The 14,116-nt window shown below is 39.6% G+C and overlaps 1 protein-coding gene across 1 annotated transcript in view; it reads right to left on the bottom strand.

The window, feature by feature from the left end:
* malrd1 (MAM and LDL receptor class A domain containing 1) overlaps positions 1-12,732 on the bottom strand; it is a 67,639-nt gene extending 54,907 nt beyond the window's left edge. The window contains exons 1-5 of the mRNA XM_026180851.1: positions 12,555-12,732; positions 10,825-10,956; positions 10,654-10,742; positions 10,410-10,574; positions 3,092-3,188 (exon numbers count right to left, since the gene is read on the bottom strand). Of these exons, the coding sequence (XP_026036636.1) occupies positions 3,092-3,188; positions 10,410-10,574; positions 10,654-10,742; positions 10,825-10,956; positions 12,555-12,732 (661 nt within the window). The remainder of the gene's footprint in view (positions 1-3,091; positions 3,189-10,409; positions 10,575-10,653; positions 10,743-10,824; positions 10,957-12,554) is intronic.
* Positions 12,733-14,116: the final 1,384 nt, after the last annotated feature.

The following is a 14,116-nucleotide window of genomic DNA, read 5'->3' as shown; positions in this document are numbered from 1 at the left end:
GATTTTACTTTAAGATGTTCCAACTTTCTGGTCTGCATTGCTTCTGTTTGTAACTTTAAAAAGCGTATGGTATCACTTCACATTAAGCCGCGTTGCGATCCTAAATATAAATCATGTCGCGAGCACTGTTGCATCAGAAATCATGAAATGCAGGAATATTTGATGCAGTTGCATCAAATTTAATTGGCATCGCTTTAAAACGAGGCTCACAGGCGAGGATGTCTCATTTTGTTAAATGCCCACTGTCTTTCTCTTTCCTCGTGTCTCTCCCTCGCCTCATCTGCTCGTATCTTTGTGAGATGGAGTAAGACGCGAGGAGAGGAATCAAGGATAGGCATTTCTGGAAATGAGAACTGGGGGTGGTGAGTATGTGTGCTGTCTTTCTGTTTATCACTCCCTGCTGTTTCCAGAGCTTGCGTTTCCTGCTGGTGTAATTTTTTTCTTTTGGATTGTCTTTTTGTTGAATTCAATTTGGAAAATCACTCAGCAGCAGTTTCTTCTGTTATTATGCCTGCCAGTCCAGTGTGTGTCCACACTCTAAATGGCACATAACAGCTGCTTACAGATTGCTTTAATGTTCAACTAATTTGCAATAAGAAGAATGAGACTGTCTCGCTTAGAGATAGGATGAGGAGCTCAGTAATTCAGGAGTGACTCAGAGTAGAGCTGATACTCCTACACTTAAAAGGAGCCGAATGAGGTGATCCAAGCATGTCATACTGGGAAGAGGCCCTGGGATAGACCCAAGATACATCTCGCGGGTAGCCTGGAGACACCACAGTGTTCCCCTGGATGAGTGGGAGGTCTGGGCTTCTCTGCTTAGGCTGCTGCCCTTGTGATGGATGGATAGATGGATGGATGGAGGCTTCATAGCAAATAAAACCTATGTGGATACTTTTCTCTCAAATAAATGGGATAATTATAAAAATATTGTTTAAAGTTGCACAAAAATTATGAGGATATTTGAGCACTATTTTTTTTTAAAGAAATATTTAACTCAAAACTAGAGCAAAGCTCAACCCTTTAAAATGTGAACCATGAAATAATTGTAAGAAATTAATTCAAACTTTTGAAACTGAAGAATTTATTAAACCCTCCAACTGTTTTTTTTTTTTTTTTAGTTAATTAAATAATAATTTGCATATATGAGTTGTAAGTTGTATCATATTTGCTGTACTGGGCTTCTTTTTTGTATCAAATGTGTCAAATATGATAGGCTAGGCATTAAAGGGTTAACCAAAACTGGTGTTTTCAAAACTGGTCTTTTAACATTTAATGTATAACTGCAAAGCTTCACCAAGCGGCTTTGTTGCCTGAACTTAACCAGAGGTCCAAGTCATGACGTTAACTCTGTACATCACATACCACAAGCATAACTGAATATTATATCATTTAAAAAGGTTTGCCTGAAAATAGTTTTCTGTCTGCAAACTTGTGCACTCAGTTTGAGAACTATAAAATGAACTCCTGTGCAGAACATAAATGAAAAATAATGATTGCAACACAACGTGGTAAACAGTTACAGCAACTTAGTTCCAAAGCCACATCCACTCGATCACAGCTCAGATATACTGGTTATATTTTGATCATGTGAAGCCGCCAGTACTGAGTCTAACAAATAAATCGGCCATAGATGAGACAGGATGAATAATAAAGGATGTATAAAAATCCTTGTGGTTGGCATGATTAGATGTCGGACACTTTTCAAAACAGTGTCTTAAATCGTATATGTGCAGCTCAGGTAGTGTTAGCAGAGTTTTGACTGTAAAAGAAAAAAGTATTAAGTTGATTTGAGTTTAAAATTTGACTAATGAGCTGTCTGTTATGCACTATTTAGCATTTGGTTTATTGGTTTTTATGTGATTAAAGGGACACTAACAGTCCTCTTTTGAAGTCTGGAGCTTTTAATAAATCCACTGTGAGTGCAGAAGACAGATGGAAGCAAAGGGACCATGAGCCAAGGTGACACTGAACTGTCTCGTCTACTTAGACATGCCAAACTAGGCTTGGTGATGCTTCACCACACTCTTAAGAATACGCAGTGACAAGATCTTTTGCATTTATTAAATACTCTTTGCCACTTTTTCCCCATTTGGGAGCAGCAAAAAAAGAAAGAAAGATAAAAGGCTGTAAACAAAAAACTGACAACTTTAATATTATATAGAAAGCATGTTGAAAACAGTTGCCTGTTTATACAGCACCAGCATTCACTCCTCCCCTGTGCACAGTTTAGATCTTCACCATCTCCTGAAGAAAATAATGTCTCATTAGCTGCCGCTCTGGTGCCGGGTAGGTAATAAATAAGTCTACTGGGATTGACCAAAAACAATGAGCTGAAAATGCCAAGAGCAACTCTCCACATACAGATTGCAACTAGATTTAATGTTTACATGAAAAATGTACATTTTTGAAAGTTTTAGTCACAGAAATGAAGCCTAGTTAGGAAGGCTCTCTTCCTTAACATACAATTTTGCTACAACCTCTATGAGTTAATTTTTTAAAGGTTATTCACATTCATCACAAACGAGCCGAGCTGCCCTGCTCTGCATCCTTCTACACCAAAGTCCCATCATAAGGACCTGTTGTTATTCAGTTTGTGGTGAAAATAAGCTCAAGGTTGTAGTCAATAAAAAAGTTCAACTGCTGTTTATTTCATGATGAGAGAACATGAACAGGCTGTGGTGATGCTATGCTTTGGGCTCGCAACTGTATAAAATAATGTGAAAGCAACATGTTCAGATTATGTCCAAAATGCCAACTGGACAGTGCTTTATTGAACGCTCCCGGTCAAGATATTGAACCGCATCAAATTCATCACGGAGCTGCAGGCGGCACGTTACAGCCGACACAAATAAGCCAACACACACAAAAAAACGCTCCATATTCAGAGCAAAACATGCACTAAGCACTATTTTAACGATGCAGTTATTCTGTTATGAATGCCATCCCAGGTGTTTTAGCACCCTACCTCCCTGGTATCGGTATTCAAAACAAGTTTGTGGGGGTCTGTTTATGTGCGGCGATATTTCAAAATGTCAGGGTGTGAACTTGTGCTGTCTGTGTGGTGCGATGTTATTAATGGTACCAGTACCAGACACAGCCCCGCAGCCGGGGCTGAAGGATAAGTCATCGATGGCCAGGACCTCAGAGGCCTCGCTGTCAGCTGAAAGTTCTCCTCGAATCACCACCTGGTAGATAAAGAAAGAAAGAATTGATAAAAGAGTACTCAGCCACCACTTTTAATTTACACAATATTTTCACGGACCGGCCTTTAAGGTGTTGCGGATAAATACAGCAAAATAAAAGTAGTACCGGTACCGAAAAAAATAAGATTTATTCATAACACACGTGAAAAGACCAAGGAAAACCGAGTTAACGATCAAAACGATAACAAAATAACGCTGAAAACCGATAAAAACCCTGAAAACCATACATTTCACACCCGAGCCTCAACTCTCGCGGCCCGGTACCAAATGACTCACGGACCGGTACCGGTCCGAGGCCCGGGGGTTGGGGACCGCTGATCTAAAGTGACCTGAGATTTTGAAGCAATACAAATAAAGCTGATTCAAATCCAGAGGGGTCTGTTATTGAGAAGCGCAGCCATAAACAAACCAACCAGTTAGATTTTCTTCGGCAAACATGGGCCAAATCTGTGATTCATACATTTACCAACCACTTCTTTAGGTACACCTGTCCTATAATTACTCTTTAACAGCCAATCACATGGCAGCAGCCCAATTAATTTATGCAGGTAGACTTGATCAAGATGACATGCTAAAGTTCAACAGATGGTAGGGTCAGAATTTGGTGTAAACAGCACGAACTAATCCATCCTATGTTGTATCAGTGGTTCAGGCATGACAATGAGTTACATCTGAGAGAGGGTAAAAGGTCTTAACATCCAGACTTTATGTCAAAAATGACACAGAGTGCTATAAAAGAGTTTATCTACATGTGCTTTTGCTAATTGTAAATCATCTTTATTCTTGGTTATGAAAGTCACGAAAGAAATCTAATCAATATGCTGTATGAAAAATGCAGTTCGAGTAATGAAAATTATTGTAGTGTTTGGATTTTGTTTGCATAGACAAATAGACATGATCCAGTTTAGATTTGTGTCTCTGTGTGTTTGCAGGCATGTGAAAGATAAGAAATGTGTCACTAACCCATCATTATACATGATTGTGAATAAGAGAAATGATATTAAGTGTCATAATTGTTGAACACCGAACTATAACTCATAAGATTTTTCTGACAGTTAATGAAGCTTAACTGCTTGATACTGATCAGATTATAATCAGGTTTAAGTTTAATCGATATAACAAATAATAGTAATATAATAATAGCAGGCCTCTCACTGAGACTGGCCTTGGAAGGCGTGATGTGTGTGTGTGTGTGTGTGTGTGTGTGTGTGTGTGTGTGTGTGTGTGTGTGTGTGTGTGTGTGTGTGTGTGTGTGTGTGTGTGTGTGTGTAAATTGTGAATGGCAAACAGAGCTTTGAGGAGAAAAAGTGAGGAAAAAGTATTAGAATTTACAAGAGATTATATTAAAATGGATGTAAAAACAGGGTAATTATAAATTTATGTTAAGAATAACATAGAAAAAAAGAAAATGTAATGAAGTGACGTTAAAGTTTTTTAAAACTTTAAATCATATATGTGGAAAAGTCAAATAATAAGAGGACGATATAGTGTGGCTGGACATCGTGTGATTAGACGCTAAACAAAGGTAACTGGATGTCTTCATGTGTGGGGTCAGATGTAATCTCAGAAGATGTAATGACTAGAAGGAGAAGGGGGAGAAAGGATGACCAGGTACTAAAGTGTTGTGCAGAAATAAATGGTTCTTCTGTGAGATGAGCAGTTCAGAAGATTGGATCTAAGAAATTCCAGCAGAGACTGTAGAGCGATGAACTGCTGCCCAAACTGTGAACGTGCAAATTAGTTTTGTATTTTTTGTTTTTTTCTCTGCTCAGTTTTACTATGTTAGATTACACATTCAAGAGAGTTTGGATTTCCACTGTATTCCTGGGGGATTGAATTTCCAAGGGCTGCTGCTGTCCTGTTGGACTATTAGTATCAACACGGATCAGAGATGCGTGCATCGTGGTCGAGGTGTAGTCATTCTCTTTTCAACTCGTTTATCAAAGATGAGAACAAAGTCAGCATTAGCTCAGAATAGGTTAATTAAACAAGTATAATTCAAGTGATTTTATTCTTTTTTTAATTCTGATTTTGCTTTGCTCCTTGCTTTTTAACCCTTTGTGAAACAGTAAAGGTAAAAACCTGGGTATTAATCTGCATTAGTATAATGCATATATTACAGCTCACTCCAGCCTCATGCAACAGACTCCTGGAGTTTCGTTTTCCAAGTCACTGCGCTGATCTAGAGGGGAGCTGCCATTAACAGGTGTGGCCATAGAATTTATTTTGACTCCCTAGGCTACTCAGGGACAAGGGGACCATGGAGATATGTGGGGTAGACACATGGAGGAGAGAGGCAGCTTGAATGCATTGAGTCTCCTGAGTCATTGGCTCCATCTAAGCTCTGCACTGCCTGCTGGGGAAGACGTGTAGTATCAGAGATTAGGACTTTTTAAACAGAGAGCTGCTCCAGACATCCTGTACAAGAGTGCTGATCCCACAGATCGACATTCATAGTGTACCTAATGAAATGGGCAGTGATTTTATATCATATGTGACTTCATTTGTATTTTATTTTATTTCTTAAATGACAGATAACCAGATACAGTTCTTATTTATTTATTCAATGTGAAAAGAGCTTTGTTTAGAGCAGGGGTGTTGAACTCCAGGCCTCGAGGGCCGGTGCACTGCAGGCTTTAGATCTCGCCCTGGGTCAACACACCTAAATCAAATGATTAGCTCATTACCAGGCTTCTGGAGAACTTCAAGACATGTTGAGGAGGTCATTTAGCCATTTAAATCAGCTGTGTTGGATCAAGGACACATCTAAAACCTGCAGGACACCGGCCCTCGAGGCCTGGAGTTTGACACCTGTGGTTTAGAGCAGCGGTCCCCAACCCCCGGGCCTCGGACCGGCACCGGTCCGTGAGTCGTTTGGTACCGGGCCGCGCGAGTTGACGCCCAGGTGTGAAATGTATGGTTTTCAGGGTTTTCAGCGTTATTTTGTTATCGTTTTTATCGTTAACTCGGTTTTCCTGGGTCTTTTCACATGTGTTATGAATAAATCTTCTTTTTTTCGGTACCGGTACTAGTTTTATTTTGTTGTATTTATCTGCGACACCTTAAAGGCCGGTCCGTGAAAATATTGTCGGGCATAAACCGGTCCGTGGCGCAAAAAAGGTTGGAGACCGCTGCATTAGAGTCATCGACAGATATAAAAATGTCCCTTAGCATTCTAATATTTGGGATAAAGTCTTTTTCAATTAAATAGTTATTGTCACAGTCCCACCACTCATAATTCCAGCTCTGTATCGACATACATACAGAACATTTGTGCTTCAAAAAGCCTAATTCAACCGTTAGCTCTTTTAATCCTCACCCTCTTTCTAATCCTCTCACAAATGTATTGGCTTCTACTGAATATTAACTTATAAATAACACTTTATGGGCTTCTTATCAACAGAACAGGCTGCTGCAGCTCTGCTACACAAACAGAGCCTACATGAGCATGTTGGACCGTGAAGCTTTATTAAACCTTGTTTTTGCAGAATGCTGTTATATTAGCTGATCCTAACGTTTGTGGGTTTTGTAGTGCCTGTCTTTCTTAAAAATGTCAGGATCCATTCAGTTCCTATTAAATTATTTAGAATTTGAGCAAGCCTAATATTATTAATGTCTTAAAAATCGTAATCGTTATTACTGTTAATATTCATATACCCATTCAGTTTTCATATTTGTTCTCACTGATTATTCCTGATTTCTGTTTAAATACTTGTTTCTAAATTTATTACAACAGGTTGTAACAAGTATGGGAATAAAATACAAAAAAGAAGCAACAACAAAAATAGGTGGATAGATGAAGGAAAAAAAGGAAGAAGAAAAAAGAAATCTAGCAAAGACCTGACACATGACCTGAAAGAGACACCTGTCCCTTTAATAAATCCGTCTACTGTTCACTGAAGCCTCGTCAGAAATGGTCTCAGTTGACGGGAGCCTTTGAAGAAGCCCTTCTTAAGGATGTGAGACAGGGAAAAAAGGCTAATGTCAGCCAAATTACACAAGGCTTGATATAAAAGTGAACAGCATGAAATAATGAATCCAGAATTTTGGCTCAGATTGTTGTCAATGTGTACAGAGGAGGTCAGGAAAGAGATACAACAGTGAGTGTCCACAGCCTTTTAGACACAGTGGAGGCTCGGTCATGGTTTGGCGCTGCATTTCAGCCATTGGTGTCGGGATCATGTCCAGTTTGATGGAATTGTTAACAATTCATCTGGAAAGAGTCTGATTGACAACAGGTTCATTTTTCAGCCTGACGATGACCCAGAACACTCCTGCTGATGCATATTTGGATAGAAAAAAGCACAGAGGAGCAGTATCAGTCATGGATAGGCCTCCCCAGAGCTCGGACCACAATATTATTAAAGCAGTGTGGAATCATCTTGACAGAGAACAGAACAAAAGGCAGAAACATTCAAAGAACAGCTTTAAATGTCCTTCAAGAAACCTGGAGAACTATTCCTGAAGACTTAAAGAAATTACAAGAAAGCTGCCTAAGAGTTCACGCTGTACTGTAAAATAAAGGTGGTCATGCTAAATATCGACTTTTCAGCTCATTAGTATTGCAAAAAAGTCTGTTTTTGCCATATATATTGTAAATCCATGTCTGTTTACATATATTTGACTAAATAACTACATCTATTATCCCTTTTCCTAGATGAATAGGAAGAAATGCTCTGTGCACCCTACTGAACATTACAACACATTAAAACAGTAATGTGTTGTTGTTTTGGTCAATTTAGGACCTTAACTGGTTCACACTGAAATCTAATAAAGTAAAAATATATATCAAAACTACAACTATTACAAATAAATTAGATCTGATCAAATGATCAGAATCAAGCTCACAGATTTGCAGTGTAAATGAAGCCTTAGTCAGAGTGCTATCAGAATAATATCATAGACACGCTGATCAAAGTCCACAGAGCAGCGTTTATCTGCACCGGTGCAGTTTTACAGCCTGTCATTTATGACTGATCTCAGCAAACAGTAGATTGCGTCATCAAGACTGCTCAGAAAAGTAGAATTTCCATCAGTCACACATCTCAGATGGTTTTTCTTTTACCTCCACAAGTGAAAATTGAGGTCACAAGGGTAATATAATCTTCAGCAATGAGTTTACATAACTGTTTATTTAGGATTTCACAGCTGAGCCGGAGTGTTTATCTGATCCAGACAGTGTGCCCCCGCTTTCTTAAAATCTTGGGTATTTTTATCCACAGAGTCATGTCGTTATTGTGAGTAGAAGCAGCACAACAAAACACCCTTAATCATATCGCAGATTAGATTTTCATCCTCCAGCTTCTGGAAAAAATTTTTATATGGGTGATATATTTTTTGTTGATCTTACAAGATTCAAGCTGACCAAATGAAAAGTTCTTCCGCTACACAATTAAAGAGCAAATCTAACCTCAAGGTGCAGCCCATAAAGCAAACTGACTGAAACTGAAATCACGGCAAATGAAAACCCAATTAACCAAACTACCTTGGAAACAGGAAGTGGATTAATGGAGGGGAAAGTGAATGTTAGCAGAGAGGTGGCCTCTCTTTACTCCCGCTGCTACTGGTCGGCTACATCACAAAACTGAGCGGGCACTCCTGGGTGACAGATGGTGAAGGCAGAGAAGAGGGGACGGTGACACACTGACATTGTCTCAGGATACTGGAAGGACACAACAGCAGGCTTCACAGGACTCCAGATGGCCTCTGAAGAGTAGGTCACTACCCTCGCAGTGGATATAAAAAGCTCCTGTCGTGAAGCTTACTTCTTCTGTGACGACTTCGCTAGTTACAATAAACCCTACACTGCATTATTAACACTGTATACCATAACACCTACTAAACCTGTGAAAGCCTTTGAACCAGATTATAGTAAAACATCAAGAGGTTATGATGTAGGCCCAACGTCATGACAAGCATGACTTTTGACCATTTATTGGGATGACCTCCATATAGTTCAGATGTTTTCTCCACCAGCTCCTGATGAGGCAGCACCGGCAAAAGCCAGAAAGAGCCTAAGCCTGAGAGCTCATTTATGTGGTCAGCTGTTAGCGCCTCTAAAGTAGAATAAGTAGAATATCAACCAGGGCAGGTCCTGAGCGATTAGCTAATTATCTGGCTTTCTCTGTTGGAGGGGCCCCAGGCCACAATATGGCTGCTAGACACAAATTATTTTAGTTTATTATATGTTCCCAGGCAGAATACTTCACTTTATCAAATTAGGTCTAGTTGCAGGGCTTAATGGGAACTTGATGGCATCAGCGCTCACAATCAAAAAGGTGTGCTTTCCACAAGAACATCCCGAGCTCTGGTGTAAATGTTCGACTCCTTAACCGCTAAATGCACCATCCCTTATGTTGCTAATTTTGTTTGTGTGCTGCTGGGGTCGTTTTTAAAAACACCTGTCTGCTGTGGCTGAAAAATGACTCAGATAAAAAAGATAGTGAATCAAGGAAGCAAAAGATGTTTGACTGCAAAGCCAAAGCAAGGGGATGCACAAAGTTGAGGGAAAATGCAGTCATCTGATGATTCTCTTAAATGTTATTTAAGGAAACAATGATAAGAGCAGCTTTAAGATTATATTGTTTAAATTAAAGACAGTAGGTAGATTGTCAAGTTAAAAAGACAATAAATTATATGTTATAGACCCTGTTTTCTTTCATCAGTCAAAGTGCAGCTCACAGGAAAAGGATCCAAGCATCTAATGGATATATTTTTCTTTTCTTGTGCCTCCAAAATCTGCTCTCGGGTTTTGCTCCACATTCATTTTATTGTGGGCTCGAATGAGCTGCATTCTGACTTTTTCCTTTTGTAAATTCTACTCAGGAGCAGTGCAGAGTACGAGACACAGCTAATGCACTACAGTGATACTGAGCTACAATACGAAAGCCACAGTACAATTTAGCACATTTGCTATGGGCTCTTACTTTAAAATATTAAAACTACAATAAAAAAAAGAGCTTTTTCAAATACTGCACAAAGACTGTATAGTATCAGAAAGCTAAGAGAAGTAGCACTGCTGGTGCCTAAGGTAATAATACATTTGATTAAACGCTAACAAGTTGGAGTCGGGGGTATTTTAAAGAATGGTTTAATATGTATGAATTAGAAATTAAATACTAATATAACTGAGACCATTTGTGACACCATGATCTGATACGGGACACGCTGTTAGTATTAGACAGTAATTACACTGTTACAGACCTGAAAACTGTCATTCCTGGAAAAGCGAAGGATTTCCCGCAGCCACGTATCCTTCTGTAGTTGAGTTGAGGGTTTCCACACTGCTGTGCTCCGACCTACTGGATGAGTTTGAACCAGGACCTGAAGATCTCCGTGAGTTGTTCCAAAATAATAATAGAAACTCATCTGACAAGCAGAAATGAAAAGAAGGTGATCCGGTGATGTCACATTGGTGGAGGCTGTGGTTTACTGTAGATTCTGTTACCTGGCAGGTGTGGCTGGGTGGGAAGACTGGACTTTTCAGGTCTGCTGTGGTTTTGTTTCCTCTGACGGGTAACAGGGACAGAAAATGTGCTGACGGGAGAGAGGAGGAAAATTTAATGGAAAACTTTCATAATAGGTGTTGTTATCATTTGGAAATGACAGCTGCTCCAACCTGATTTGTTGTTTGTGTGGTCATGTTTGAGTCCAGCGACCTCAGTTGTTCTGGACCACTGAGCCCTCATTTCTGAGCTTTGGATCAGGTCACAGAAACCCTCCTCAAAGTCACACCTCTCATACATTGAACCTGCAGCAGAAAATGGTAACACATATATTTCACTTCTGCTCTTTTGTTGTTAAGCCTCTGATGTAGTTCACGTCATTAAAGATTTAAGTGTAAACTGCAGTTTATAATTCAGAAGTGCCGTGGCGTATTTTCAAGATTAGCAAACATACAACAATCACCGCCCATTTATAGATCCTTGTCGACAAAATTTTATATCCATCATAAAAATATACTCAGTAAAGCTTTCGATTAGATTAAACTTCTATTTGTTTTATTCTACTGATCTGGATTTTAGAGACCAGCCCTAAAGCTACAGATTTTTAGAACAAGGCTTACTCCTAAAGCGCTAGTAAGATTAATGATCAAAAAAAAGTTTTGTAACTACAGTACACAATAAATGAACAATAAATGACCAAAGATAATAGTTCTTAATGGTTAAGGAAGAAAAAATATTATTTTAGAAAATGCACTTTAAGACAGTTGTTTATTCTTTTAGTCCTATTATTTTGTTCAGTTGGATATAAGCCTGATAGTTCAGAGTGACACGTCATGATGACACATAGAGGTGGAAAGTAATGAAGTTCATATATTTATTACAAATATCTTTGCCTCCATGTCCTCCTTAATTACATTTGTGAATCCTCTCTGTGGTCTTCCTCTTCTCCTCCTGCCTGTCAGCTTCATCGTCAACATATCAGCACATGTCTACACCATCTCAAACCAGCCTTGCTTCTCTAACCTTGCCTCCAAACTGCTCGACCTGATCTGTCGCTCTGATGTACTCATATCTAATCTCGTCTGCTCTCACTCTAAATCAGAATCTTAAAATCTTCAGCTGAGCCTCCTGTCTTTTTGTCAGCCCTCCAAACCACACGTCACATCAGGTCTCACTGCCTCTAACCTTTCCTTCCACTCTTGCTGCTATCTTTCAATCACAAATCACCCCAGACACTAGTCTCCACCCACTCCGCCTCTTCTCTACGTCTTTTGTGCAATGTCCAAATAACTGTACTTTCTACTCCTAACATCTTTAAAATAGGTTTGTTACTTTAGGCTTAAGACATCTGAGGGGCATTGTTGATTACTTCACATCACTGTGCACCTCCCAGACAACAGACATCAAACTGATGTGAAGCTAAATGGAAGGATCAATAACATAAAAGGCAATCCTATTGGTGAATCCACCATTCAAGGTGCACATGTTAATGTGTTGTGGTTGCAGTACTTCAGCATCTAGCTTAGCCATACTGAAGAGGAGTGAGCATAAAAGGAGTAATATTTTCAGGTCATTTCAAACGCAATGCTTCGAACTGCTCAACAAATATCAGTAAACACACAAACTGTTTCTGTTTCGGTGCATTTTGTTACACACTTTGTGCAGCTTAAAGCGACAGGAGTTCTCAGGGAGAGAAAAGAAAAGTAAATGTGTGATAAGTTCGCTCTCAAAGATGAAAAAGGATGAGGATAAGTTGTTCTCCACTGCATTTAATATAAAGAGAAAATGTTTGATTCACAAGCAAATTTACAAACTCTATGAACTGAAACCAGATCGTGGATAAAAATAGATTTTTACTCTCGGATTTTTCTACACTGTGTGTCCATTTTCACATTTTACTCACAATTGTTTTCATCGCTGCTGTCTCCACAGTCGTCGGTGAAGTCACACACACAGTCCTCAGACACGCATAATCCGTGAGAGCAGGAAAAAGCCTGGTTCGAACAGGTGTTGGCAGCCACTGGCTTGAATACCAAAGTGAAGGCTAACACCAGCCACACCAAGCCAAGCGGTGACGCCATCAGCAGCTTATTGTTTAACCTTCAACTAAAATACCTAATTTTCACCTCTAAATGAAGCATTTTTCTGTCAGGACATGAGGAAGAATTCCTGGTGTAGAGCGGCTTTTCCTCACTGTGTACAGCTTACTCGGCTCCTGGATTGATACCGTACGTGTGCTCAGCATTCATGCTGTAAAGAGTAATAAATGGGTTTTATTGCTGTTACTCAACAAGGTCACTGTTCCTGCTCATGTGTTTAACATGGACACATGTCATGACAAGGGGACAGAAATAACCAAAGTCTCCTAAGCCCACATTTTATTGCCTCTATTTTTTTTTTAAATAATTTGGATTGAAATTAGATTCAGAAATGATCTTTACTCTGTACGTAAGTGACTGCATCTTGCATAATTGTGACAATACTTCATCTTTTGTGTGGTTTCCCTCTTTTCCTCCTGCCTGGTAGCTCCATATATAACATCCTTTGTACAGTATATCCCCTATCCCTCCTCTGCACCATGTCAAACTTGTCTCTCTAACTTTGTCTCCAAACTGCTCATTTCTAATCTTGTCCATCCTGGTAACTCCCAAATGAAAATCTGACCCTCTTAAGCTCCGCCTCCTCCAGCTCGGCCTCCTGTATTTTTCTCAGTGCCACCATCTCCAGACCATACATCAGGTCTCACTAGCATCTTGTAGAGTCGCTGCCACCCTGTCACAAATCACCCCTGGCACTCGCTTCTTCACCTCTCCCCTGCAGTGCCCATTTCTGCAGATAGTCGACCCAGGTGCTTAAACTCTTCCACTTGTATTATTTCTATTCATTCCATCTTCACTGTTACACCTGTCACTTTCCCATTCCCATAAACAGGTATTCTGACTTGCGTCTACCGACTTTCATTCCTCAATCCTTTGTTCTCTTCTTCTTTCAATTTAGAGATTTGGATATTTTCTTTTAATAAGGACGATGTCTACCATTGTATGCATGAAAGCTCTCTTACTCCCAATAGTGATCATCGCACTCATGTTTAACTGATTTTTACAAGTTCAGCTGGGAAGGAGCCGGTTACCTACTATTATGTCAATAGTAGGTAACTTTAATAATCAAATGCAAATGAGACTTACAGAAAAGCCAGCAAAAGAAATATGCCACAAGATAAGATACATTATCTCTAATCAGTTAGATGAGATGAGCTAGGGAACGTATGAAGTGCTATAAGAGGATCATTAACTGTGTTCAGCAGGGCTCAGCTCCTCTATACAGTGAGGCATAATTTTATTTCACAGCAATCAATAAAGACAGCAACCTTAACACAGGCAAGCAGCAAGCCAGTACAAGAGTTGGTGTGGTTCAAATGAAATTAACCTTGAGAGAAAAGGCGAGCTTGACGGCCCCATTGTGGGA

Source organism: Astatotilapia calliptera, chromosome 9 (assembly GCF_900246225.1).
Source record: "Astatotilapia calliptera chromosome 9, fAstCal1.2, whole genome shotgun sequence".
In the NCBI taxonomy this organism is placed as follows: domain Eukaryota; kingdom Metazoa; phylum Chordata; class Actinopteri; order Cichliformes; family Cichlidae; genus Astatotilapia; species Astatotilapia calliptera.
Note: the sequence above shows the minus strand (reverse complement) of the source record. Positions and strands in the feature narration are given on the sequence as shown.